A 24,528-nucleotide genomic window follows, 5' to 3' on the forward strand; every position below is an offset into this window, starting at 1 on the left:
ATCAACTTCGCTCTCCAAAATTCCAGGACATGTTCAGATTTGCTTGGACATATGCAGGATTTGACGGTATACACACGGAAAAATTTGAAAACGTTAAAAACATATGTTTTGACAGAGCACAGGGAAAACTGTGCGACTGTGAAACTGTTGCATTCATTTGTTGCAGTTTATGTGACAAACTCTTATGTTTTCATCACTTTTTTTGGGAGTGATTATCACATCCACAAGAAAACCTAAAGCGGGCAAGGTAGAAGAATCTTTTTACCTATTCGCCAAGTGTACAAATTAGGTGCGTCGACAACATATTCCTGTCATGTGACGCACATGCCGTCACTAGTGTCATATAGAATATATCAGATGTGTTTTCCTGTGGAGGAATCGGTTGACCTATCACCTTGCGATCAAATGTTTTCGGTTCCCACTGGAGCGGCACGTCCTTTCGTCTACTAATCGCACGGTTTTGCGGTGCGGTCGCAAAACACAGACACTAAACTTATTACAGTGAACAGGGACGTCAATGAACGAACGGATAGATCATAACGTTGCGAAAATAAAGAAAGTAAAATTTTCACTCAAAGGAAGATTTGAACCGAGGACTTCCCATTCCGCAGCTGCTCACGCTAACCACGGGACCACTGCACTCCTCAACTTACCTTAGCCTTGATGTTGCATATCTTGCACATAGACTACTCAGTTTGTATATTTTGCTTATTTTTTTCATAGTTCCACACAACTTCTTCCTGTTTTCTCGATTGATCTGTGTTCAGTTTTTCAAGGCCTATCCACTGTCCCAACTTATAACTAAATCTGAGGGGGGTGCGATGGGGAGGTTCCCTTGTGGGTACTGAGAACCGTGCCGATAAGCGGTGTGCGGCCGTGGTACGCGGTATACGCAACCTCGATGCAGGACGCGACTACCCGCTCCCGTAAAAGCCGTCCTCACACGGGACGAGGCGGCAAACGGAGACGTGGACGCGGACGGGACGTCGGATCTTACGAGGGACACACGAGTCGAGCTAGTTAGGCGTCATCTGCGCTCTCAGCGTTCTCCAGTGGCCGTCGTCAGCTTTATTTGGCTCTCAAACCACATAGTTTCCTTACGAAAATGTCCGTCCCCGGTAGCTGTGTGGTCAGCGCGACAGAATGCAATCCTATGGGCCCGGGTTCTATTCCCGGCTGGGTCGAAGATTTTCTCCGCTCAGGGACTGGGTGTCGTGTGGTCCTAATACTCTTCATTTCATTCCCATCGACGCGCAAGTCGCCGAAGTGGCGTCAAATCGAAAGACTTGTACGCGGCGAACGGTCTACCCGACGGGAGGCCCTAGACACACGATATTTACTTAGGAAAATTAACGCAACTAACATGGATGCATTCACTCCGTATGCGACTGTCGAAGAAGAGCGAAGAAAATCGCGGAGAAGTTTCTGGACTCGTCGATATCTTTAACAGCTGATACAAGAACGTTGCATAATGCGGTAGAACGACCTGAGATACATTCTACAATCCGATTAAAATTACTTGACAGCTGACACCTCACGCCTTGGAGATGTATTCCTCCAATCAGAGCGCTCAACCTCACGCCCGAACAATTCACCGTTGCCAAACTGCCGCAACAATTTGTCAGTTCACTTCAAATTTCTTGATGTGTTTGGATCCAGGATCATGGGTCTGCCACTTCTATTTCGTATCTCATCACACAAGATAAAAAAGAACACACACACAAATATACACGTTTCACACACTCTGCTAACAAACATGACTGGATATTTCCGCACGAGACACGATTCAGCGTCACAAATTCTGTTACTATAATCACAGAGACCAGCTTACATCAGATGAGCTTTGTACGGCATAGCGCGAAGCCGAATTTCTTTGAAGTCGTTGCGACTCGGTCTCCAAAGTCATAAATACTCCACACAGAGACGCGGTGTAGCGCAATGGTTAGTGTATCAGTGTGGTACGCAGGTTGTTCAGAAAGTAATGCAGCGCAGTTTTTTCTTCAACAATTCTTTCAAAATGGTTCAAATGGCTCTGAGCACTACGGGACTTAACTGCTGTGGTCATCAGTCCCCTAGAACTTAGAACTAATTAAACCTAACTAACCTAAGGACATCACACACATCCATGCCCGAGGCAGGATTCGAACCTGTGACCGTAGCGGTCGCGCGGTTCCAGACTGTAGCGCCTAGAACCGATCGGCCACCCCGGCCGGAAACAATGGTGTTTTATCTACACACCCTGTTTTTCCACGTAATCTCCATTCCGTTCTATGGCCTTCCTTCAGTGCGAGAAAAGGGCGTGTATGCCCTGTCGGTACCAATTGTTGTTCTGGTGGCGGAGCCAGTGCTTCACTGTGTGAATCACCTCCTCATCGTCCACGAATGTCTGTCCGCCCGAGTTACGAGGGTTGTTTTTTAAGTAAGGGCCGTTTTTATTTTAAAAAAAAGATACAAATACTTTTGTAAAAAAACTTTTATTTTCTGATTCTACACACTTCTACCTATTTTTCTACATAGTTGCCTTGTTTATTTAAGCACTTGTCATACCGTACAACTAAGTTTTTAATTCCCTCTTCAAAGAATTCGGCCGCCTGCTCCGACAGCCAAGAGTTGACGGCCGCTTTCATTTCATCGTCGTCATTGAAGCGCTGCCCGCCAAGATGGTGTTTCAGGTACCGGAAAAGGTGAAAATCGCTAGGAGCAAGGTCGGGGCTGTATGGTGCATGGTCCAAAACTTCCCAGCCAAAAGAATCAATCAAATCCCGAGTCTTTTGAGAGGTGTGAGGCCTAGCGTTATCGTGCAGGAGCAAAACTCCTTTTGTCAGCATGCCGCGCCTTTTGTTTTGAATTGCTCTGCGGAGCTTCTTTAGAGTTGCACAGTAGGCATCTGAGTTGATTGTCGTTCCTCGTGGCATAAATTCCACTAGCAAAAGACTGCGCCGGTCCCAGAACACAGTTGCCATAATCTTGCGCTTTGACAGCGTCTGTTTGGCTTTGACCTTGACGGGTGAGGTTGTGTGTCGCCATTCCATCGATTGTCGCTTGCTTTCGGGAGTGATATGGGATACCCGTGTTTCATCTCTAGTGACAATTTCACTCAACATGTCATCCCCTTCTTCCTCGTAACGAATCAAAAAGTGGAATGAAGTGGCAAATCTCTTCCCTTTGTGGTCCTCTGTGAGGAGTCTGGGTACCCACCGAGAACACAGTTCCTTAAAGTTTAGGTTTTCAGACACAATTTTGTACAAAACCGATCTTGAAACTTATGGAAATTCCAAAGAAAGAGTGGAAATTGTGAATCCTCTGTCCTCACGAATCTTTGTTTCGACTGCAGCGACCAAATCATCAGTGATCACAGAGGGCCGGCCTGAGCGTTCTTCGACATGGACGTTTTGACGGCCATTTTTAAACTCTCTAACCCATTGACGCACTTTACCTTCACTCATTGCATTCAAGCCATAAAATTCTGTTAACTGACGAATTTCTGCAGCTGATGGGCTTCTCGCGGTCAAAAAACGTATCACTGACCGTATCTCACACGGGGCGGGCGATTCAATAATCGTCAACATTATAAAGTAGCACAGCGATGCGTACACGTCAGCTACAAAGCTGCAACTTGCATCAGTGTGAACGGGAAAGATGCCGGCAAGTGGCGCGGTGGCGTGTTGCGGCGTCCGCGCGAATTACGGGACTATACGCGCGAACGGCCCTTACTTAAAAAACAACCCTCGTACAATGTCAGCTCGCTGCAACACGTCAGGTGTGACAGCCGTGGATGGTCTCCCCGACCGTTGGAAATCGCGGAGCTCCGCCGAACCGCCTCTGATGATCTCGCCTTCCGTGCCCACTGACTAACTGTACTTCTGTCGACAGCAGATGCTCCACAGACTTTGCGCAAGCGTTTGTAAATATTCCCCGAGGGTTTCTTCTCTGCAGTGAGAAATTCAATGGTGGCACGTTGCTTGTAACGTACATCACCTACATACGCCATTTTAAAACTGCCCTGCAGCTACGCTATCTGACGTAAGAGACGGAAACTTGGTGTGCTCACTCAGGACACTTAAAAAAAAATACGTACGTAACGTTTCGCATTCGTAGTATTGTTTCCGGCTGAGAAAAAAAATGCGGTGCATTACTTTCTGGTCAATCTTCGTACATAGAAGATCCTCGGTTCTAACCTCATCAATTACAACACATTTTTTTGTTTCTAAATCAAACCAAAACAGTTTGATTAAATTATTTTTATTCAATAACTACTTTAATTACAATTTTTATGTTTCTAATTGTTTTCGCGTCATAATTCATTTATTGGCTTTTTTATTTGTTCGTATTTTTCCTCCTATCATTTTGTATTCGCCTGGAATACACCTGTGTCGCCTATAATCTGCAACCAAATGCCAACCAGGTATTTTGCTCATCGGCTGGCAACGCGGCAGCTAGTGCAGCCAGTGCGAGGATAGTTTCAGGTAACCAATGACAATGAGAAATTACAGGTAACTTTTAGCGCTGAACAGAAAATTTTCTCCCTTGAAATTGGTCGTAAAGGTTAGCTTTAATTGCCGTGAACAAAAGGGTAGTGATCTTAGTTGTGCCGCAGATCGCCAGCCACCGTTTTCTCGGATACACTGCACACCACAAGGTTGCGGTTAGGTTAGGACTTGATTTTAAATTCAGGACTACGAAACGCGTCGTCTGTCGCAGTTCAGTCATTTGTTATTTAAAATCAGGTGTCAACGGAACATCTCGCATTTCCGCCATACCGCGCGGCGGCTACTTCCAACAATGCTCCGCGTTACACATTAGAACCACTTGTGAAGAGCCGGCCGGAGTGGCCGTGCGGTTCTAGGCGCTACAGTCTGGAACCGAGCGAGCGCTACGGTCACGGGTTCGAATCCTGCCTCGGGCATGGATGTGTGTGATGTCCTTAGGTTAGTTAGCTTTAAGTAGTTCTAAGTTCTAGGGGACTTACGACCACAGCAGTTGAGTCCCATAGTGCTCAGAGCCATTTGAACCATTTGAACTTCCCGCGTCCGGCCATCCTGATTTAGGTTTTCCGTGATTTCCCTAAATCACTCCAGGCAAATGCCGGGATGGTTCCTCTGAAAGGGCACGGCCGGCTTCCTTCCCAATCCTTCCCTAATCCGATGAGACCGATGACCACGCTGTCTGGTCTCCTTCCCCAAACCAACCAACCAACCAACCATTTGAACTTGTGAAGTGTCCCGCCGCGTTTTTGGGTCACCTATAACCGAGCGGTACCAGGGCGCCGATATGGCAACACTATAGCGGCTGGTGACAGACGTAGTAATTTTAATCGGACTATAGTACAATTTAATCGTCAACTCAATTGAATTTTCAGCCCACTTTCGGTTTTAAATTAAATATAGTTAAGGTATCGTGTCTAATATCAGTTTGTGCATACATAATATCTATATTCTCGATGCTGCATGAACTATCAACAAGTTGAAATAACGTACTTCATCACATAATTTCAAGATCAAGATTTTTTCGAAGCTGCACACCATAATTGAAAAAGATATTTTTCAACAAGGTACAAACACGAGCCACTCCATTAACCCAGAGATAGGTGTTTCATAATAGGAAAAACTTTCAGTGTGTAACTTGTCGCCGGCCACTGTGGCCGAGCGGTTCTAGGCGCTTCAGTCTGGAACCACGCTGCTGCTACGGTTGCAGGTTCGAATCCTCCCTCGGCATGGATGTGTGTGCTGTCCTTAGGTTAGTTAGGTTTAAGTAGTTCTAAGTTCTAGGGGACTGACGACCACAGATATTAAGTCCCATAGTGCTCAGAGCCATTTTTTTAAACCTCAATAAATAGCGCACACTGAGTAAAGACTGTATCTGCAAACGTCACTATGTAATATTTAATACGTTTACTGTATCAAAGAGACGCGTTTTTGAAGAACATCACTGAAACAGTACATTGTCGTAGCACTGAAGTTATAACGCAAAACACAACTTCAAGAAGCCATTACCTACCGATATATAGTTTTCTGTCATTTTATTAGAACAAAGCGTAGAGATCCTCGATTTGCTGATGCTCTCAAGCAGCTTATATTCATATCACGTACTCTATGAAAAAGAAAAACCCACCCAATACGATGTTTGACGCCACGCAATATGGCGGCTCTCATGTTCTGCTTGTAACGTAAAACGATGTCCCGTCTCTCCAGCGACGTTCTTCTCCAAGAGCCAAAAATCTGTCATGCCAAATTCTTTGTTTCACGCTCCAGGGTGTAGTGGTACGTGGAATTCCACACTGTGACGTCACCGATTCCTCGTTCACGTGCGTTTTCATGACCCGTGAGAGGACCGTCTATCGAGATCGCTAACGCACCGGATAATGCAACCACGTAATTCCCCCATTTAAGTGGGAAAGCTACGTAAATGCACTGAAAACGTTTGCTGTGCGGTGGCGCTCGTGTCACAGGCAGCATGATCGAATCCCGATGATGCAAGAAAGTTTGGTCGCTAGGACTTGACCGGCAAGGCGCGGAGCGGTGGACGCATCTAGTTCCTGATCAACAATGAGCTGAATCCCGAACTTCTCTGTAGCGAATCACGATCTGAAGCACACAACACTATTGACGGTATTCCGCCTGTCCGATGGAGATTTTAAGCCCGGTCGTCCGGCAGATGGCGCTTTTAGAAAGGAAGCTGTTTACCATCACTCTTTCTCTTCTCTCATCACACACACACACACACACACACACACACACACACACAGTATACGTTTATGGCGCAATAATCGTTTTCCGCGAAGGAAAGGTGGCAAAGCCCACAAAGACGGAGAACCTCTGCAATTAGAGAGTTTAATTTACCGCTCGGAGTGTCCCAGTCAACCTGGCAATACGATGTAACTCTACTTGCAGGTTGCGACTCAAAACGACTCTCCATGGCGGGAGTAATAATGCACCGGATAATGCAACCACATAATCCCCCCCATTTAAGCGAGAAAGTTACAATGCATTGAAAACATTTGCTGTGTGATGGAAGAGGCACACCAAGTGGGAAGGAATCATTTTATCAATGTTTGTGAACAAAAATGTTTCACATCATCATCAAAGAGTGTACGACTCGCAATACAGCATCACATACTGGGGAACGTGGTAGCCGGCTGGCCCACGTGATGATGATGATGATGATTGGTTTGTGGGGCGCTCAACTGCGCGGTCATCAGCGCCCGTACAAAGTCCCAATTTTTACACAGTTCAATCTAGCCGCTGTCTCGAATGATGATGATTCTGCTGCTGCTGATGATGATGTTGACAACACGAACACCCAGTCCCCGGGCAGAGAAAATCCCCAACTCAGCCGGGAATCGAACCCGGGGCCCAGTGATCCAGAGGCAGAAACGATAGCCACTAGACCACGAGCTGCTGACGGCCTACGTGGAGATAGTGCAGGCGCGAAACAGTCATCAATGAGCAAGCAGTGCTACACAACGCACGTGCCGATATTTTCTCCAGAACCAAGAACAATGCATGAATGTATTACAGCCAGTCTTGCGTCCTTTCCTGACTGGCATAATATTTCTAGTTGCGCCAGGCCAGAATAACTGATAGAATTTAGATTTGATTGATAGCTGTTGACAGCTGTCAAACTTCCTGGTGGACATTCCCTCACATACCGGAGTCGTTTCGCCTTTTCACTCCGCCTACCTCTCAGCTGGTGTGTGATTTTTTTTCTGCGAACGTGGGGTGCCGATGCACTTTTCCACCTTCAGTAAATCCACAGTAAAATCGCCACAACGTCGCGCAGACGTATGATGCCAGATGCGTGATTATTATTGGTGGAGATGTTTATCAACATTTCATGTTTATTGCGATCACTCTTGTGTAGTATAGTATTGTTATTATTTGGAAGAAATGATTAATGAGGTTTGGGTCGACAATGATAGTGGTCCAGATTACAAGACAGGAAGTGCTGATGATGTAATTTCAAAACAGGAATTGGATATGGTGGTGATGATGAAACAGAGGACACAGAACACGTTAAGATGATCCGAGGAAAAGACAGAAATATCGCTGTGATTCCTACTTCTGGGGTAGAGGAAACTGCTTCAAATGAAGGAAAGCTCAAGCGTCAACTAATGTCAGAACAAGACAATGTAACTTTGTGTTGCAGATTCCTGATCTGCGACTTATGGCTAATGACTTGGGAAGGAGTCCAGATACTGAACAAGTATGGCACCTACATTTTACTCATGACATTTTAGATGAGATTCTACAGTGACTAAAGAATAACTTCGATAAAATAGAAGTGCTCTCAACATAACGTATGTTTTGTACATGATTCAGAAGTTCTGGAACTGAAAATTTTTATGGGCTTACTTGTATTCATTACAATCTACAAACGGGAAAATGAATCCACAGATAATCTTTCTCAGTGGTTGCAACCGGTGTACTACTTTTCGCAGTAGTATATGAATAAGATTTTGTTCATAACGATAGTTCTTCTATTTCACAACCCAAATTAGAAGCAAAAAGGAAAAAGAAGATGCCATTGCAGCAGTGTCAAACATATTTTACAGATTTATTGTGAAGTGTCAATAGTGTTAGTCTCCACGTTGCACTATGTGCACTGATAAATGAATGCTTGTGTCTTTCCACGGTTGATGCAGATATCCGACGTTATCTGGCAAGAGAATCGGCGGAATATGGGTTAAAGATTGTCAGTGTGACGGACACCAGGTCCGAGTATTTATTTTATTTTATTTTTTTAAATCAGTCTTCTAACTGATTTGATGCGGCCCACTACGATTACATATCCTGTGCCAATCTCTTCATCTCAGAGTAGCACTTGCAACCTATGTCCTCAATTATTTGCTGAATGTTCGAAACAAGGCCCCCGGAGTAGACAACATTCAATTAGAACTACTGACAGCCTTGGGAGAGCCAATCCTGACAAAACTCTACCATCTGGTACGCAAGATGTATGAGACAGCCGAAATACCCTCAGACTTCAAGAAGAATACAATAATTACAAAGGGAAGGTGAAAGGGAAGCAGTGGTTGGGAAGGGAGTGAGACAGGGTTGTAGCCTATCCCCGATGTTATTCAATTTGTATATTGAACAAGCAATAAAGGAAACAAAAGAAAAGTTCGGAGTAGGTATTAAAATCCATGGAGAAGAAATAAAAACTTTGAGGTTCGCCGATGACATTGTAATTCTGTCAGAGACAGCAAAGGACTTGGAAGAGCAACTGAACGGAATGGATAGTGCCTTGAAAGTAGGGTATAAGATGAAAATCAAAAAAATCAAAACGAGGATAATGGAATGTAGTCGAATTAAGTCGGGTGATGCTGAGGTAATTATATTAGGAAATGAGACACTTGAAGTAGTAAAGGTGTTTTGCTATTTGGGGAGCAAAATAACTAATGATGGTCGAAGTAGAGAGGATATAAAATGTAGACTGGCAATGGCAAGGAAAGCGTTTCTGAAGAACAAAAATTTGTTAAACATCGAGTATAGATTTAAATGTTAGGAAGTCGTTTCTGAAAGTATTTGTAGGAGTGTAGCCATGTATGGAAGTGAAACGTGGACGATAAAGAGTTTAGACAAGAAGAGAATAGAAGCTTTCGAAATGTGGTGCTACAGAAGAACGCTGAAGATTAGATGGGTAGATCACATAACTAATGAGGAGGTATTGAGTAGAACTGTGGAGAAGAGGAGCTTGTGGCACAACTTGACTAGAAGAAGGGATCGGTTGGTAGGACATGTTATGAGACATCGAGGGATCACCAATTTAGTATTGGAGGGCAGCGTGGAGCGTAAAAATCGTAGAGGGAGACCAAGAGATGAATACACTAAGCAGATTCAGAAGGATGTAGGTTGCAGTAGGTACTGGGAGATGAAGAACCTTGCACAGGATACAGTAGCATGGAGAGCTGCATCAAACCAGTCTCAGGACTGAAGACCAACAACAACAACAACAACAACAACATTCCAGTCTGTCTTCCTCTGCAGTTTTTGCCCTCTACATCTCCCTATAGTACCATCGAAGTCATTGCCCCATGTCTTAACAAATGTCCTGTCATCCTCTCTCTTCTCTTTGTCAGTGTTTTCCACAAATTCCTTTCCGATTCTGTTCAGAACCTCCTCATTTCTTACTTTATCAATCCACTTAATTTTCAGGATTCGTCTGTAGCACCACATCTCAGATGCTTCGATTTTCTTCTGTCCTGGTTTTCCCACATCCCATGTTTCCCTACCATACAATAATGTATGTGCGTACATTCTCAGTAATTTCTTCCTCAAATTAAGGCCTATGTTTGAGACTCGTAGACTTCTCTTGACGAGGAATTCCGTTTTTGCCACTGCTAGTCTGCTTTTGATGCCCTCTTTGCTCCTTCCGTCATTGGTTATTTTGCTGCTTAGGTCGTGGAATTCCTTAACTTCATCTACTTCGTTACCATCAATCCTGATGCTAAGTTTCTCGCTGTTATCATTTCTGCTACTTCTCATTACTTTCGTCTTCCTTCGATTTATCCTCAATCCATATTCTGTACTCATTAGACTGTTCATTCTATTCAGCAGATCACGTAATTCTTCACTTTCAATCAGGATAGCAATGTCATCAGCGAATCGTGTCATTGATATCCTTTTGCCTTGAATTTTAATTCCACTCCTGAACCTTTCTTTAATTTCCATCATTGCTTCTTCGATGTACAGATTGAATAGTAGTGGCGAATGACTACATCCCTGTCTTACATCCTGTTTAATACGAGCACTTCGTTTTTGGTCGTCCACTCTTATCATACCCTCTTGGCACTTGTACATATTGTATATTACCCGTGTCTTTCCATAGCTTACCACTATTTTTCTCTGAATTTCGAACATCTTGCGCCATTTTACACTGTCGAATGCTTTTTCCAGGTTGACAAATCCTATCAACCTGTCTTGATTTGTCTTTAGTATTGTTTCCATTATCAACCGCGACGCCACAATTGCCTCTCTGGTGGCTTTACCTTTCCTAAAGCCAAACTGATCGTCATCTAATACACCCTCAATTTTCTTTTCCATTCTTCTGTATATTATGCTTGTCAGCAACTTGGATGCATGAGCTGTTAATCTGATTGTGCGATAATTCTCGCACTTTTCAGTTCTTTTAGTCTTCGGAATTGTGTGGACGATATTTGTCCGAAAGTCAGATGGTATGTCGCCAGGCTCATGCATTCTACACAATTGCCTCTCTGGTGGCTTTACCTTTCCTAAAGCCAAACTGATCGTCATCTAATACACCCTCAACACTCCAACACTCCAACGGGAATAGTCGTTTTGTTGCAAATTCCCCCCAATAATTTTAGAAATTCTGATGTAATGTTATCTATCCCTTCTGCCTTATTTGATCTTAAGTCCTCCAAAGTACTCTTAATTTCTGATTCTAATCCTCGATCTCCTATCTCTTCTAAATCGACTCCTGCTTCTTCTCCTGTCACATCAAACAAATCTTCCCCCTCATAGAGACCTTCAGTGTACTCTCTCCGCCTATGCGCTCTCTCTCTGCATTTAACAGTACTTACACATGCTTGCAGTGTGGCCTCTAAAAAATTCGAAGGTTAACATTAAAATATGAAACATCCTTGAAATTTTCGACCAATTTTATTTCTGTTTCTGATGTTGGATCGTTTAAGAAAAACAGGCATGGTAGAGGATTAATGACTAAAGTTTTATTTCTAGATTTTTGAGAAAAGTAGAGTCCTCTTTTTCAGGTCATCATGTTTTTTTATGTATTTTCTCCTTAATATATTTCATGTTATTTCACTTTCATATGTTGGAAAACACATGTCGCTGGTCGAGGTCAATAAAAAATTCATAAATTTCGATAATATTGTATAAATCAATAGTAAACTTCTGCAGTATGACAGGTATAACAATACCAGTTACATTACAACATCGTATGATACCAGTTAGGGGTTCAAGAATTATTGTGGCCTTGATATGCTCAATATTTATTGCGCAATAATACTGTGGCAATTTATTGTGCGAAAGTGGGAGGCCAGGAGGCAGGAATATTTGTGACCGGGATGAGTCAGTCAGAACTCAGCGTTCGTAGCGAAAATGTTGGCGCTCGAAAATACAGAACTCTCTTGCATTGCGACTGTAATCGCTATGTGCTACAAACAGAAAAGGAAGAGGAAGCCGACATAGTCGAAAAAGTGGCTTAGAAGGCATCTACACACGGCCATACTAATGTGATAACAAAACTTGCAGCACAGCCAAATGACCATAGGATTTTTTAAGGATGAACGAGGAATCTTTCAACTAAACGGTGAACTTCGTTACCCCTTATGCACGCAGAAATAGTATATCATATACTGGCCCGATTTCACTTCCTACAGTGCTGGAAGCGATCTATAAACCTGAAAAGAGCAAGACACAATATTGCAGAGGATTGGGTAAGCAGCGATGTTATATATTTCTGCAATTCATAACTCAAGCTTCTAAAACCAACAAATAAGCGACTGCAGTGTTATTACCCTGACAAATATATTCATCGAATGATTCTATAGTTGATTACTGAATAAGTATTAAATATGCAATAGAGTTCCTCCCCTGAATGCATTTCAACAGAAGTTCCCTTTCATCTGTCTTTCCTGATGTACTCATATTAATGTGGCGTCACCATATCAGTTGTTTGCATTTCCGCAAATCACGAAATCTTGTCAGCAACTGCCGTGTGTTGCACATTATACTGCGCAATATATTGATCAAACGTCAATATTTTTGAAGTTCTACTGTCTCCTTCAATAGATTGTACAAACCGTCAACGCCGCTCTCTGAATATCAATATTATTGTGCACAGTATTGCACAATAAATATTGAGCGTGTTAGGGCCACTATAGTCTGATATTACGAGACGCAGTTATTCCAACTGGATATTCATAGCCAAGATTTGTCTGTTCAGCAATTCACGTTTTTCTTTTACATGACGTGAGTATTTGAGTGGCTGTGTGTTGACTTATTTTTCCATTTATCACAATACGTTGCAGTTTACTATTCATTTAAAGCTTGATGGACAGTTCACCCAAGTTAGGATAGCAGAACTGGTATCATACAGGGTGTGAGCGCTCGTCAATGCAACGTCGGACGTTTATAAGTCAAACTCAATCTTCTGGGACATTAAATTCAAGAACTACCACAAGATCTATACGGTAGATTAATTCCAGTTGTTATTTCACGCAATTTCTGTTGAATATGTAACGCCGGAAATGCATATCCTCCTATTTCCATCTATTGCACTGCAAATTTGTTTTCCTTATTTTTGTTACCTGAATATATGACATTTCTGTCTTTACATATTGTAATTGTTTTACTATTTGTATATATATGCATTTATGTCGATGTATAATTGGTTTGTTTTGTGAATATTATTTGTATTTATACGCTGGGTCTGGCCTAGGGAAAACTATACTATCGAACGAATACATCGATAGGTCGTGTGAAGAACGAAAGTGTTTAGGATCTTTGGTAGTGTTAACTCTGTCGCGTGGAGCGCGGGAAGAGACGGTGTCTGGCTGTGGTAGCGAGTGGAGCAGGTGTGTTGTGTGACGCTCCCGTGAGTTGCCGCGCTTTCGGGGTTGGGCAGCATGTAATTGCGCTCGACTTGCTATGATAGTTTCTGACACGGTGTCGCGGACGGGAAGCATTAGCTGGCGCACATCAAGAGCCCGTTTCGTCTGGTGACCGTGTCGAGAAGAAGGCGGGCCAACATCCAGCTTCTGCAACAGCGACGGCCGACAATGAGTGACTGTCGCCACCTCCTCGATAGACGGCTTCAAACCTTCAATCAACCAACAAGGAAGACTGGACGCACGTAAAGTTTTAGAACTGTATGGCAGACCTCAGCTTTTAAAACTGTTCAAATCACAAAATTACAGCAACGTAGCATGAACCTTTGTTGCTCATTGTCCCAACTGCATTACCAAGCAGGGTCCCTTATTTTTCCGGAATGAACCCGAGTGTCGTTGAAATTCAAACGCCAGCATTAAAGTAACATTATTCTATTTCACTGCTTTAATTTCAAAGTTCAGTTAAGGTATTCATAGCTGGCTACAATATCCAGATTACGCAAGCACAAATTAAGAGTGCGAGTTTTGTTACCGTATTTTAGCTTACCTGTGACTGCAGCTCAGCTTGGTACGTACTAAATTTTACTACTGTTAATTGTTCAGAATCATTTAATTCAAGTTCAAAGTTGAATCCCTTATTTCTAAATTGCGTAGATTCAAGTAGCTTTTGAAATGATTGTTGAGGTAGTCCAAGACTAACCGTATTTTACTGAATTTCGATGTGCTTCAGAAAGAAAGCTCACTATTAACTTCAGTCACTAAATTAACTTTCGATTTTCCTGTTTTATTAATTCTTTTGCTAAATTAAGTCAGAGTGTAGCGAAATTTATTACTTCTGACAAACTTTCAGTTTTCACACTGCACGTGTCGACCTTCAGTTGCCACGCTTCTAGTGCTAATTATATGTGTAATAACCTTTCTTCTTCAGTTACTGTGGTAATTGTCCTTAGGACTGGCGACCGTAATTTTCCCCAAATCTCAAATATCTAATTACCGCTAGTTAACTGTTAACGTAACGGCCGCACATTTACTTTCTTTATTAACTTTACCCATTTTCAAAATTAATTTCCACCTGTTTCATTAGCATTTTTCCTTTCATTTAGATGTAACCCTTTCCTCCCTCTTTACCGACAGATTAACTTCGGTAACGATTGCTTCTCCCAAATTTCCATTAGGTACACGCGGTTTAATTTTTCACTGTCATTAAGGTCGATAAGTGAGGGGGAGGTCACAAATACATAGACAATATGGCGGTTTTCTATCGCCGCGGAAAGCGGGGCACTGCAGACAGTACAGTACGTGACGCTGCTTCGGACTTTAAACGCCAGAAGCCAACCAATTTTAATTAGACTTGAACGAATATATCAGAAATAGCGAGTAAGCTGTTTAGAGAACGTACCTGAACAGATGCGACAGCAGTCGGCATTCTCTTCCTTGGAACAGTTTACGGGGCACGCTCGGCTTGAACAGTTCATACGTCCGCCCTGTGAACAGAATAAACATTCATTACAAAGAGGGACAGGTAGGTGGCAGATCAAATTAAACACTGTCGAAACGTGCTTAATACTCTCCTAGTCTAGAAGTGCTTTGGAATCTGTATGTAAGGCAAGGCCCACTCTATGGTGGTTCAAATGGCTCTAAGCACTATGGGACTTAACATCTGAGGTCATCAGTCCCCTAGAACTTAGAACTACTTAAACCTAACTAACCTAAGGACATCACACACATCCATGCCCGAGGCAGGGTTCGAGCCTGTGACCGTAGCAGCAGCGCGGTACCGGACTGAAGCGCCTAGAACCAGAGGACAGAAAGACACAATATGTATAATTTACTATGAATGTGTTTAGCGAGGCCAAACCATCACCTTTATTTGTGGGAAAGCACACTCTCGTATACAATGGAATGAACGAGCACATGATCTCGTTAATGACGCTACTTGCAAAGCATTATCGTAGAGTATTGAACTCCAGTTTACTGAATTTAATTGTTTAAGGGGAGAAAACGGTTTCTGAGTGGCAAGAAGAATGGAACCTTACATCTTCTTTCAAGGGAAGCCATTATACAGAATCCCATCATAGTTATGGGACGCTTTTCCTCTAACTTCTACAGAAAGGCAATATAGCTGTTATTAGGATGAGGTCTGACCATAGTAGTTTTCCAACTCAGAATTTATTTATTAAATTCTGCCAGCTGTGACTGTGACAGTAATTCGCCTGGAGATATTGACCATATTATTTTCGCTTGCTAGAAGTACAACCGACTAAGCGAAGTGTTTCTACGTAAACTGAAGAAGACTGACGGCCCTCAACCAGCTTCCATCAAGTATCACTTATTTACCATCATCATCATCATCATCATCATCATTTAAGACTGATTATGCCTTTCAGCGTTCAGTCTGGAGCATAACCCCCCGTATACAGTTCCTCCATGATCCCCTATTCAGTGCTAACATTGGTGCCTCTTCTGATGTTAAACCTATTACTTCAAAATCATTCTTTACCGAATCCAGGTACCTTCTCCTCGGTCTGCCCCGACTCCTCCTACCCTCTACTGCTGAATCCATGAGTGTCTTGGGTAACCTCGCTTCTCCCATGCGTGTAACATGACCCCACCATCTAAGCCTGTTCGCCCTGACTGCTACATCTATAGAGTTCATTCCCAGTTTTTCTTTGATTTCCTCATTGTGGACACCCTCCTGCCATTGTTCCCATCTCTTATTTACCAACAATATAAAATTACGCCGTGTCCTACTGAATATATTTTGATAGTGAACATTCAATTGTGAGTGTATACTGTTAATGTGTGCCGGCCGGGGTGGCAGAGCGGTTCTAGGCGCTAAAGTCTGGAACCGCGCGACCGCGACGTCGCAGGTTCGAATCCTGCCTCGGGCATGGATGTGTATGGTGTCCTTAGATTAGCTAGGTTCAAGTATTTCTATGTTCTAGGGGACTGATGACCTCAGAAGTTAAGTCCCATAGTGCTCAGAGCCATTTGAACCATTTGAGCCATTTGTTAATGTGTATTGTTTTCATTTCTTTGTGATGAGCTGCAAACTTTAAATTGTGACAATAGAATGTTAATGTGTACATTGCATGTATTCTATGTTTTAGGTGGAATTTTAGCTGAAATTTACGGTACAAATGACTCTGAGCACTATGCGACTTAACATCTGAGGTCATCAGTCGCCTAGAACTTAGAACTAATTAAACCTAACTAACCTAAGGACATCACACACATCCATGCCCGAGGCAGAATTCGAACCTGCGACCGTTGCGGTTGCTCGACTCCAGACTGTAGCGCCTAGAACCGCACGGCCACTCCGGCCGGCTTTACGGTACATTATGTGTACATAGTTTGTGGCTTTGTTGGATTATTGTCGCTCAAGACCACACGATATTTTTAAAACAATGTTGGCTCACTGCAATGATGTCGACTATACTAAAAGCGAAGAACCAAAATTTCATTGGCAGTTACCGGCATGGCTTCCGCATAGAGATAACACAAAACTTAGCTCTCTCGGTTCGTCCATGGGATGCACAACGCCAAAGACAACGGCGCCCAGCTACGAACTGGGCACATGAAAAAGTAGCTCCTACAACAATGACAAGTCTAACGCATGCCGAAGAAATAAAAATAAGCATGAAAACTTCATGAAGTAATATAAACTGTAAACAGCAGATTTCGGAACTCCTAAAACCACTTAGTTGAGCCACATTTGTACTTAGAATCACTGCAAATCTTGGGGAGAGGCAAATCACTAAGTTGAACTATTTTGCACGTTTTCATTCGATTATGTCACATGGAATAATGTTCTGGGTTAACTCATCTTTAAGAAACAAAGTTCACATTGCTAAAAAACGTGCTGTAAGAATACCATGTGGTGTTCACGCACCATCATCTTATAGAGATCTTTTAACCCTTTTAGCTCCTGTGGTTTCTGCCACAGTTTTATTCACTTTTTAAAGCAACTGAATGTCTAGTTTTTGCAAATTTCCTCTTGTATTCCAGAGAAAAACAGACTCGATAAAATAATTGACTATTTACTTTTTTCCAGTTACTTCTTGTGTTCGTTGCTTACTATGATAACGAAGATTAATTTTGCCAAAAATTTTAAAATCACACTACTGGCCATTAAAATTGCTACACCAGGAAGAAATGCAGATGATAAACGGGTATTCATTGGACAAATATATTATACTAGAACTGACATGTGATTACATTTTCACGCAATTTGGGTGCATAGACCCTGAGAAATCAGTACCCAGAACAACCAACCCTGGCCGTAATAACGGCCTTGATACGCCTGGGTATTGAGTCAAACAGAGCTTGGATGGCGTGTACAGGTACAGCTGCCCATGCAGCTTCAACACGATACCACAGTTCATCAAGAGTAGTGACTGGCGTATTGTGACGAGGCAGTTGCTCGGCCACCATTGACCAGACGTTTTCAATTGGTGAGAGATCTGGAGAATGTGCTGGCCAGGGCAGCAGTCGAACATTTTCTGTATCCAGAAAGGCCCGTACAGGACATGCAGCATGCGGTCGTGCATTATCCTGCTGAAATGTAGGGTTTCGCAGGGATCGAATGAAGGGTAGAGCCACGGGTCGTAACACGTCTGAAATGTAACGTCCACTGTTCAAAGTGCCGTCAATGCGAACAAGAGGTGACCGAGACGTGTAACCAATGGCACCCCATACCATCACGCCGGGAGATGCGCCAGTATGGCGATGACGAATACAGTAAAAACTCGATTAACCGTCACTTTTTAAACCGTCAGTTTCTGTTAACCGTCACTGCTGTAACAGCATAATAATACTGTAATAACAGAATGCTCTAAGGTGCAGTGACGAGTTCGCTTTATTTATTTTCTCTATTTTAGTGGGAAGTGAATGTATCCGCCCGCCGTAAAATGGTACATAAAATATGACCTTCAGTTGACGTGCTAACACATCCCCCCTTTTCTTGTCTTTGTCTCACTTGTGAGTCAACAATCACCACCGGATCGGTTTCCAGTTGTGGCGAGAAGACTAATTGTCGCAGCGTATCTAGCGGGCTGTGCCGTGTTACGTGTTTTCCACTTGAATAAGCTTTATTGACTAATATTTTACACTACCGTATTTAGTGCAGGTGTGTGTGATACAGTGACTTGATAAAATGTCTGAAAAACGTAAACGTGTTGTTTTAGGACTTAATCCAAAACTTGAAATTATAAAACGCTTAAGAAAGGGCGAAACTGCAAGTGTAGCGCTGATTTATGGTATTGGAAGAACAACAGTTAACGATATAAAACGTGATGCTGATAAAATAGAACAACATGTGTCAACAATGCAGAGCATGGATGGAGATGTGCGGACAAGAAAGACAATGAAACCTGCAAAACATGATGAATTGGACACTGCAATGTACCGATGGTTTATACAAGCAAGAAGTCAGGGGATTCCACTTTCCAGGGCCTATAATAATGGCCAAGGCTGTTGAAATGAACAACAAACTTTATGGTGACTCGTCTTTTAAAGCAAGTATCGGATGGCTCGACAAGTTTAAATTTCGTCATGGCATTTGCCAACTTGACATCAGTGGAGAAAAACTCAGCGCGGATAGCTCTGTAATTGCTGAGTTCCGGGAACAATTTAAAGAAAAAAATGGCTGAATTGAATCTTGTTAGGGAGCAAGTTTACAATTGTGATGAAACTGGGCTTCATTGGAAAGCTTTACCACAAAAGACATTAGCATCACTCTCTGAAAAAGCTGCTACAGGTTTCAAAGTACAAAAAGATCGCATCACTGCTATGCTTTGCGCAAATGCGACCGGCAATCATAGGCTACCCCTACTTGTGATTGGGAAATCAAGAAAACCTCGTGCATTCAAGAATTTGAATTTGAATGCTCTCCTTGCACAATACTACGCCCAGAAGAGTGCTTGGATGGATCAATCAATTTTTTCTGACTGGTTTCACAAACAATTTGTACCTCAAGTTAGAGCACATTTGGCTGAAAAAAAGTTGCCACAGAAAGCGCTACTGCTATTAGACAATGCCCCAACGCACCCTACTTGTGAAATGAAAAGTGATGACGGCAACATAACATGTCTCTTCCTTCCAGCAAACACAACTTCACTTATACAGCCCATGGATCAGGGAATCATCGAAAACATGAAACGTCGTTATAGAAAAATATTTATCGAAAGTTTGCTCTCATCTGATGAATCAACATCTGTAAAACAGTTCTGGAGGTCTTACAGTATTAAAAATGCCATTTTCAATGTTGCCAGTGCATGGAGTGATTTGTCAGTGTCAAATCTCAAGAACGGCTGGAATAAACTTTGGCCTCAACATAGAGGTGAAGAATCGGAGTAACCTGTGTGTGTGACAGTTGACGAGATGGTCAATTTGTGCAATAATTTACAAATCAGAAGAAGTATCAGAGTGGTTAGAGTGTGACAAAATGGACGGGGGTTTTCAAATTTTGAGTGGTGACGAAATTGTTGCCAGCGTAAGTGCCACCAAAGAAGAAGAAGAAGAAGAAGAAGAAGAAGAAGGGGATGATGAAGACGAGTGTTCAAACCATGAAGAAAAAGAAACTATTAGCCATTCAGAGGCCGAAACAATGCTGTCCAAGTGCATAGAATGGTTTGAAAGTCAAGAAGAGGCTAATGCAACGCAGGCACTACTGCTCCGAAAATTACGAAATATTGCTGCGGTGAAAGCTCGAACATCAAAAAGGCAGAAGTAATTGACTATTTCCAAGCTAGATAAACTATTTCACCTGAAGTTTATTGTAAGTACAGTACTGTACATTACGTATTTTCCAACTTTTGTAGCTACTGTACGGATGTTTTTATCATGTAATACATATTTTTATTTGCTATTACAATCGCGTTTAATTTGTTTTCGCTCCGAAATATTATTATATTTCTGTGAGAGTGACATGTGTCTATACATAAAATAATTGATTGAGGTTATGTTTTGGAGGAATACAGTGTTTCTGTTACTCGTCTATTCGCTCAACCGTCACGCCACGGTCCCGAAGATGACGGTTAATCGAGTTTCCACTGTACATGCTTCCAGTGTGCGTTCTCCGCGATGTCGCCAAACACGGATGCGACCATCATGATGCTGTAAACAGAACCTGGATTCATCCGAAAAAAAAATTACGTTTTGCCATTAGTACACCCAGGTTCGTCGTTGAGTACACCTTCGCAGGCGCTCCTTTCTGTGATGCAGCGTCGAGGGTAACCGCAGCCACGGTCTCCGAGCTGATAGTCCATGCTGCTGCAAACGCCGTGGAATTGTTCGTGCAGATGGTTGTTGTCTTGCAAACGTTCCCATCTGTTGACCCGGGGATCAAGACGTGGCTGCACGATCCGTTACAGCCATGCGGATAAAGTGCCTGTCATCTCGACTGCTAGTGATACGAGGCCGTTGGGATCCAGCACGGCGTTCCGTATTACCCTACTGAACCCACCGATTCCATATTCTGCTAACAGTCATTGGATCTCGACCAACGCGAGCAGCAATGTCGCGATACGATAAACCGCAATCGCGATAGGCTGCAATCCGATCTTTATCAAAGTCGGAAAAGAGATGATACGCATTTCTCCTCCTTACACGAGGCATCACAACAACGTTTCACCAGGCAATGCCAGACAACTACTGTCGGTTGGAAACTTTCCTCATGTCAGCACGTTGCAGGTGTCGCCACCGGCGCCAACGTTGTGTGAATGCTCTGAAAAGCTAATCATTTGCATATCACAGCAACCTCTTCCTGTCGGTTAAATTTCGCGTCTGTAGCGCGTCATCTTCGTGGTGTAGCAATTTTAATGGCCAGTAGTGTATATTTTTTCATATTGTTAGGACTCAAAGGATTAAGGAGTTGGGAACTTTCGCTACTGGTTACACAGTATATTTACTCCCTCATGATGTTTGTCGTAAATAATCCACTGCAGCTGAAAAGAAACAATGATATACGTTAATTGCAATACCAGAAAAAAAATTACACTCATTAGTCCACAGTAAGACTGTCTTTAGCACACTAAGGGTTGCACAATGCACCGAAACTTTTTAATACTTACGCAATGATGCACAGTCCAGTGATCACCTGTCAAAAGCCTGAACAACCAATTTTTGCTGCGCAAGACGTGCAGGAAGAGAGTGAATGAGGATAGTGGAAGGTACCGAAGGGGATGTGGAGCCATGCTGACTCCAGTGTCTGTCCAGCTGTGCTAGGTTTCTCGGTTGAGGATACACGGCGCGAACAACCCGATCGAGGTGGTCCCACAGATTCCAGATAGTGGATTTAAATACGCGGTTTAGCGGCCAGGGGAGTACAGTGAACTAATCCTGGTGCTCTTCGAACCATTGCGAGATGTGTGACACGTTGCACGTAGGGCTGGCCATGGTCCCCAACGACAGATACATACTTGTGTTGGTCCATTGTGCCTTCCAGAATGAGGAGATCACACAGGGAATACCACGGAAACATTGCCCAGACCTCACGCCCCCTCCTCCGACCTGGACATTTCTGACGTTTGTTGCAGGGCCGTACAAGCCAACGGCCATGTGTCCGGTGGAACATGAAACGTGGTTCATCTGAAAAGGAGACCTGTCGCTACTCAGTGGACGCCCAATTGCGAAACTGGTGCGCAAACTCCAGATTTCTTCGCAAAATGGTTCAGATGGCTCTGAGCACTATGGGACTTAACTTCTAATGTCATCAGTCCCCTAGAACTTAAACCTAACTAACCTAAGGACATCATACACATCTATGCCCGAGGCAGGATTCGAACCTGCGACCGTAGCGGTCGAGCGGTTCCAGACTGTAGCGGCTAGAACCGCTCGGCCACCCCGACCGGCATTTCTTCGCAGTAATAAGCATACATGCCTACTGTTGAGGTCCCTACGCAGCAACGTTCGCTGAACGAGCATTGAGGAGACACCGATGGTAGCTCCTTTTGTGTGTCCGGGCAGTCAGTTACTCAACAGTTGCACGTCCTTTCTTCTGTACACATCTCTGCTACCTTCGTTCACCCGTGACATCTATGGCCCGTGCTACTTCACAGTTGCCTCGGCGCCGGTTATGGATAATACACTCCTGGAAATGGAAAAAAGAACACATTGACACCGGTGTGTCAGACCCACCATACTTGCTCCGGACACTGCGAGAGGGCTGTACAAGCAATGATCACACGCACGGCACAGCGGACACACCAGGAACCGCGGTGTTGGCCGTCGAATGGCGCTAGCTGTGCAGCATTTGTGCACCGCCGCCGTCAGTATCAGCCAGTTTGCCGTGGCATACGGAGCTCCATCGCAGTCTTTAACACTGGTAGCATGCCGCGACAGCGTGGACGTGAACCGTATGTGCAGTTGACGGACTTTGAGCGAGGGCGTATAGTGGGCATGCGGGAGGCCGGGTGGACGTACCGCCGAATTGCTCAACACGTAGGGTGTGAGGTCTCCACAGTACATCGATGTTGTCGCCAGTGGTCGGCGGAAGGTGCACGTGCCCGTCGACCTGGGACCGGACCGCAGCGACGCACGGATGCACGCCAAGACCGTAGGATCCTACGCAGTGCCGTAGGGGACCGCACCGCCACTTCCCAGCAAATTAGGGACACTGTTGCTCCTGGGGTATCGGCGAGGACCATTCGCAACCGTCTCCATGAAGCTGGGCTACGGTCCCGCACACCGTTAGGCCGTCTTCCGCTCACGCCCCAACATCGTGCAGCCCGCCTCCAGTGCTGTCGCGACAGGCGTGAATGGAGGGACGAATGGAGACGTGTCGTCTTCAGCGATGAGAGTCGCTTCTGCCTTGGTGCCAATGATGGTCGTATGCGTGTTTGGCGCCGTGCAGGTGAGCGCCACAATCAGGACTGCATACGACCGAGGCACACAGGGCCAACACCCGGCATCATGGTGTGGGGAGCGATCTCCTACACTGGCCGTACACCACTGGTGATCGTCGAGGGGACACTGAATAGTGCACGGTACATCCAAACCGTCATCGAACCCATCGTTCTACCATTCCTAGACCGGCAAGGGAACTTGCTGTTCCAACAGGACAATGCACGTCCGCATGTATCCCGTGCCACCCAACGTGCTCTAGAAGGTGTAAGTCAACTACCCTGGCCAGCAAGATCTCCGGATCTGTCCCCCATTGAGCATGTTTGGGACTGGATGAAGCGTCGTCTCACGCGGTCTGCACGTCCAGCACGAACGATGGTCCAACTGAGGCGCCAGGTGGAAATGGCATGGCAAGCCGTTCCACAGGACTACATCTAGCATCTCTACGATCGTCTCCATGGGAGAATAGCAGCCTGCATTGCTGCGAAAGGTGGATATACACTGTACTAGTGCCGACATTGTGCATGCTCTGTTGCCTGTGTCTATGTGCCTGTGGTTCTGTCAGTGTGATCATGTGATGTATCTGACCCCAGGAATGTGTCAATAAAGTTTCCCCTTCCTGGGACAATGAATTCACGGTGTTCTTATTTCAATTTCCAGGAGTCTATATCACTCCGTTTCCGCATTTGGACTACAACTGTACTAATCAAAATATCCACGGGTATGCTGCCGGTCTATAGTGTCCAACGGGCACAATATTTCGGCGATCAAACATGTCGCCATCATCAGGTGAACTGACGGACTGAGCTCCTGTGAACGTACCGGCACGGAGATCCGTACGCTATGGCTGCTCAGAGGGAACTGGGTTCGGTCGCGGCGGCGGCCGATTTAAATACCCTCCGCCCGCGGCGCGCTCCCTCCGCTGTCCGCGCCCAGCGCCACGGTCGCGCGGTGGAACAGATTGCGACGGCGTCTGAGATGACGTCGGTGTGATGGCTCTGTCCGCCGTGGTCGTCACAACTATACGTCTGCTCGATTTACTCTTCATTAACCCGATCGCTGGTTCCCAAGCCTTGCTAAGATTATAGCCACAG

General features: G+C 44.2%; 1 protein-coding gene across 1 annotated transcript in view; it reads right to left on the reverse strand.

The window, feature by feature from the left end:
• Nucleotides 1-24,528, reverse strand: part of LOC126170316 (chordin-like protein 1) — a 762,532-nt gene that overhangs the window by 131,472 nt on the left and 606,532 nt on the right. The window contains exon 4 of the mRNA XM_049920752.1: nucleotides 14,991-15,075. Coding sequence (XP_049776709.1) covers nucleotides 14,991-15,075 — 85 coding nt within the window. The remainder of the gene's footprint in view (nucleotides 1-14,990; nucleotides 15,076-24,528) is intronic.

This window comes from Schistocerca cancellata, chromosome 1 (assembly GCF_023864275.1).
Source record: "Schistocerca cancellata isolate TAMUIC-IGC-003103 chromosome 1, iqSchCanc2.1, whole genome shotgun sequence".
Taxonomy (NCBI): domain Eukaryota; kingdom Metazoa; phylum Arthropoda; class Insecta; order Orthoptera; family Acrididae; genus Schistocerca; species Schistocerca cancellata.